Source organism: Halyomorpha halys, unplaced genomic scaffold (assembly GCF_000696795.3).
Source record: "Halyomorpha halys isolate HHAL.00 unplaced genomic scaffold, Hhal_1.1 Scaffold146.1, whole genome shotgun sequence".
Classification (NCBI taxonomy): Eukaryota; Metazoa; Arthropoda; class Insecta; order Hemiptera; family Pentatomidae; genus Halyomorpha; species Halyomorpha halys.
The window spans coordinates 501,153-506,485 of NW_027110622.1; the positions used below are offsets into that span (position 1 = coordinate 501,153).

General features: G+C 30.1%; 1 protein-coding gene across 1 annotated transcript in view; it reads left to right on the forward strand.

The window, feature by feature from the left end:
• The first annotated feature begins 3,161 nt into the window (after nucleotides 1-3,161).
• LOC106678535 (uncharacterized) overlaps nucleotides 3,162-5,333 on the forward strand; it is an 11,833-nt gene continuing 9,661 nt past the window's right edge. The window contains exon 1 of the mRNA XM_014417090.3: nucleotides 3,162-3,529. Within this exon, the coding sequence (XP_014272576.1) occupies nucleotides 3,166-3,529 (364 nt within the window). The 5' untranslated portion in view covers nucleotides 3,162-3,165. The remainder of the gene's footprint in view (nucleotides 3,530-5,333) is intronic.

Genomic DNA, 5,333 nt, shown 5'->3' on the forward strand with positions numbered 1-5,333 from the left:
CTGACGGAGTTAAAATTGCTTTACCCCGTCCCGAAAGCGCGAGTGCTTCTCTTGCTTTGCATTCATCATCTTCATTCCCTGCGATTCCTACATGGCTTGGAACCCATAGAAATGTTACTGACATACCTATGCTGTGCAAAGTTTTTAAGTGAAAATGAATGCAGGAAATTCTCGGATGTTCTGGATACATAGAATCTAAAGCTTTTATCGAGCTTAGTGAATCTGTAATTATCGTAATGTTGGTGTGGTTCAAGGATAAACAGAAGTGAAGTGCTGCTGCTACTGCACTTAGTTCGGCAGTGAATATGTTGCATAGTTTGTGGAGTTTAATTTTGTATGTTGAGTCATTAGTTACAGAGGATGATGCTGCTGATTGGTCTGATTTTGATCCTTGATTTGATGTTTAAAAAGCGTTGAAACCAACTGATCTCAAAAAGAGTGCTGTTAACGTATGGTTAAGTGTTTATTATTTTACTTTACTGTGTTGTACTGATCATTTTTTTCTCCTGAAAATGGTGTTAAGAAGATCTTGCCGTACCTTTTACTAAGCTATTAAAAGTACATCTGCGACTTCCTGCAATTATGGGTTCTGAAGGGGCCCTAACATGTTTCCTCAACTAATTTCAGTCCTAATTCTTTGAAACTTTATTGCATTTAGACTATGCTATGTAAACATATTCTAATACTAAACTCTAGTAAACATATACTAACACTGAAATCTGCTAAGTATAATCCTAAGTTATTGTACGCTGGAGTTTTTACTTCAGGTGATTATTTCTCAAAAAGGCATTTTAATGATATTGAATTACGGGATTTTCCTCCTTTACCAGAGACTAAGCGTAATGCTTTATCATAATCCCTTTCATAATGTAGGAGAAAAACTCAATAATTTGAGAAACATAAATGAAATAAAAATATTAACTTTTAATTACATTTAATAAGATAAAAAGCTTAAATAATCAATTTGAAATAATAGTAATCATAAACATAAAATGATTCGATATGAATAAAAAGTATGAATTAGATATTTACTAAGAATAAGTGAAATATATTCATTAATAAAAAAAAAATATTATGCTTTGACAAAAGAGAAAAAAATATTGCTTTTAAGATTTGTAATTAAAAAAAGTGAATTCCTTCACGTTACTCCTAACAACAAATGCTCTTCAGTATTCGATTAAGGACTTGAAAGTTCATAAAGTATAATCATCATTTAACTATGACCAAATTAATATAGAGAAATATGTTTCTTAGTTAAAAAGCCAGAGACTCTAAGTAAAAAATCGTTTCTTAGTAAAAAATCGATATGGTGTCTGTAAGTACTAATGTACTGAAATATTTGGCTAATAATATTATTTTGGACAATGAGTGATTATTTTGGACACCAAACCTTATCACCTGTATGGGAATTAGATCTTATCATTTGACATTATCCATACATTTTTATGTTTACCCTTTTAACCGATTTCTTTTTTGTTTAAATAAAATAATTTGTATTCAAGTTAAGTCTCAAAACTCTCTTTTTATTTTTTTAAATGTTCCACGTTTCAGCCAATCTGGCCATCCTTAAAGACAATCTGAAATAATAAATTTGCACCTCACACCCAACAATTTAAAAGCTTTTTACTTTTTTTGCCTAGGTCATTAATTTCAGTCAAATCACCCCATTTTGTCACTTTTCTATTAAATTTTAATTACAGATTATCTCACAATATTTAATGGAAAAGTGATAAAATAGAGTGTTTTAATCGAAATCGAGACCTAGCTTAGATACAAATTATTTTATTTAAAAAAATAAAACCAGTCTCAAAAAAGTGAAAATTTAAGTAGAAGTTGGTGTTATTTTTTTAACTTATTTATTAATTTCTTTTAACTTATTTATATGTTTCTTTATTTATTTGTTTTCTACTGCTGCGGTCATTTTATTTTTTGTCATTTTTATTGATAACTTCTTTTGATTCAAGTTGAATTTGTGTAATAAATTGAATGAATATTGCGGATCACCGGAGATGGGAGGAAGAGTGTAATAGAGAGAATAAAAAGAGATAAGGTTGAGAACAAACAAAGAAAAATAATGAATTAGGGAAATTTAATGTAACTTTGATTGAGAAGGAAAAAGGAAGAAAGAAAAAAATCTATGTATAAAAACGTAATAATATTAGGAACATATTATATTTAGTTTATAGGTTATAAAATTATTTATTTATTTAGTTTATAGTTTATCATTCGAAAATAAGAAAAATATCTTCAACAATGTTAAATAATATATGTTAATATTTATACATCCAAAGTCGGATTGATAAGTATGCTGTGTGTTTTAGCAAGCCAATTTATTTGGACAACATTGCTGAATAATGTCTTTCTCTCTTTTTGATTATAAATTTAATTTTGAAATCAGCTCCTGAGTGAAGTAAGATGTCACTGTATCTTACTACATATCTACAGTGAACTTCTATCAATTGTTTTTTTTTGCCATGTTTATGTAAAGAACAAGGATATACAGAGATATCCAGAACATAACTAAACATCAAGGATTTGAAAATTGAACAGAATTATTTTTAATCTTATAGAAAAATAAAATTGGTAGGTTCATTTAGTTTTTACGCAAACTCAAGTCTGAAGCTGCCGATTCTAAGTTAATTTGATACTAATAGAAGATAAAATATAATATTGTAGAGGTAAGAATTACACAAAACAAATAACCGAAAAATTTATTACGAATCAAACAGTGTTCATATAAATAAAAAATTACTTCGTAAGCATTTAAATAGATAAAATATATTTATTTTAATTTGTAAATAATAAGTAAAAAAAAATGTATCTAATTAGTAAATAAAAATTATTTGTAGGAAGAGTACAGAAAAACTGTAATTAATTATCAAAAACCTTAAAGAACTTATACTGATGTGTTGAATATTTCAAAACTTCACTGTATTTACATTAAACGGCTTGAATTATGTTCATCGAACAATGTATTATTTTATGTTAAATATCATTTTGTAAATTAAAAGATGAATTTACTCATTTCTGTATGGATCCGTATCGAGAGTGATATGTTCTTAAACGCGATAGAAGACCATTACAGTGATAGTGGGGCGGGAGAGAGCGGACCGCTATATATAGCCAGGGGGCCGAGGAGGCGGCACTGCACAACCGTCTCGAGCAATGGCAGCCCCGGTACTCCGCACTCTACTCCTTTTCGTAGGCATCGCCGCCGCCCAGGACGGGGGCCTCCTCGCAGACTGTCCCGAAGAGCTGGCAGTCTGCCTGAAGGCTCGCCTTGTCGGTAGCCTTGATAGAGTTGCCCGCCTCCAGAGGCTGGAAATAGCTCCTGGGCTGGCCGTACTCAGGGACCCGGCATCTTCACCTTCTCCACCACCGACTTCGGAGGCAGCCCTCCTGGACAGCCTAGCCTCCAGTAGATCGGACGACAAAGAAGCCGCCCTGGACTCTATGATTGCCGATAAGGTTGCATCCATCTTCGAAGGCCGCTATCTGAGGATTGACCTTACTCAACCGACCGAAGAAGGTAAACTAGTCCATTTTTTTTTAATTACTGCTTAAATCAGATATTCCGAAATAATAACCACTTTTCGAAAATAAAATCATTCAAAATTTACGGGTGAATTAAAAAATACGGGATCTCGTAAAATCGTGATGCTAAAGCGTCTGAAAATTTACATTTTTATATAGCTCATTTAGTGCTTTTAATTAGTGAGGTCACATATTCAGTTAGGTATTTATGATGAAATAAATATTTTAGATAGGACAAAAAAAATATTAGCTTGCCCAGGTCGGATTCGAACCGGTACCGCTTCTGTCTCGAGGCTGCTAAAGAGACGCTTTAACACTATCTGCCATCAAAGTATATAATTTACTTCCTTAACTTGAGAATATTAAAAACTTATCACCTTGGGTTTAAGTAATCTTTCATCCAAATTTTAAAGGTAATCTTAATGATGTGCGGTTCTACTCTTAATAAATGAGGTTGTAAAGAACTTATTTATAATAAGTTTGCAAATTTGTAAACTTTTTGTGGTATTTATTCATATATCTAATTCTGCATCGAAATCGGATATAACATGAAGTTTTAGTTTTTTCAGAATATTCCTGTAACTATTGTCTAAAATAAGCGGTATTGTCTAACAGTCCAATAATTATTATTATTTTTTGTTTTGTTTTTTATTCTTATTCAGAAAATATAATAAAAAAAAAATCTAATAAGTTAAATTTATCACCTCTCGCATCAACATCGTAAAAGAGCACTTTGTATTTTATTTGAGTTCTTCAATTGAAGTAGCTTGATAAAAAAAAATTAATAAATAAAAAAAATCATAAGCCATGTACAAATATGTTTATGTTTATATTTTGTTGGTGATTCTTAGTTAATGCTGAAATAACAGTTATAAACAGAATAATTTAATGTGACAGATCTAATAGTAATTTCCATTTAATTTATCTAAGATACTTACTTTGATTTAACGACATAAAAAATTGGGGGAAAACAACGACATAAATTCCTTAAAAAATGTTTTGACATTAATAGCTTAAAAGAATTTTGGCATGATATGGTAGCTATTTATATGAAATATATTTCTTTTTCTTTTTCTTGAATTATTTGAATTGTAAAGTAAATGCAATAAAATTAATTATAATAAATACAGAATAAAATTAATATAAAAAAAATTAATGTTTCACTTACTAAATTAAAATCCATGGTATTAATCCCCAGTTTTTTTTAATGGACATAAAATGGTTTACATCTGTTTACCGCTATGATAGTCATTTTAAACTCATATCAAGGAAAATATGTTGTATTTTTTTTTCTAATAAGGTTTTATTTTTTTATTTAAAAGGTATTGTTGTTCAGTCATAAAAACCATATTTTGTTTTAGGATTTAAACTCGTTTTTCTGATTTTTTTTTATTGTTTCTATGCTAGTTAGAAAAAGCGAACATTTATTTAGAAACTTTGTCGCTACTACTTCATATTATTAAATATAACGATTTTTCTGTTTTGCTTTCTTTATAAAGTCTTGTTCCTCATGATTTTTCTTCATGCTCGATAAGAGGACTATTGATTTTTCAAAGAACTTTCCTTTCCCAGATATTCAGCATTATTCCACTACTTTTCTATATCGAATCAGCATTCGCTCCCATGCATGACAAAGGACCTTGATACAGTATCATCCACAAGTAGTATTGATGACAGAAAAAGGTGCCTGAAACTTCAATATGTGATTTTTTTTCTTCTCGTCTTAGATGGTCTTTGAAAAGAACATATCGTTGCTTAAGCTCTCTCTCTCTCTCTCTCTCTCTCTCTCTCTCTATATA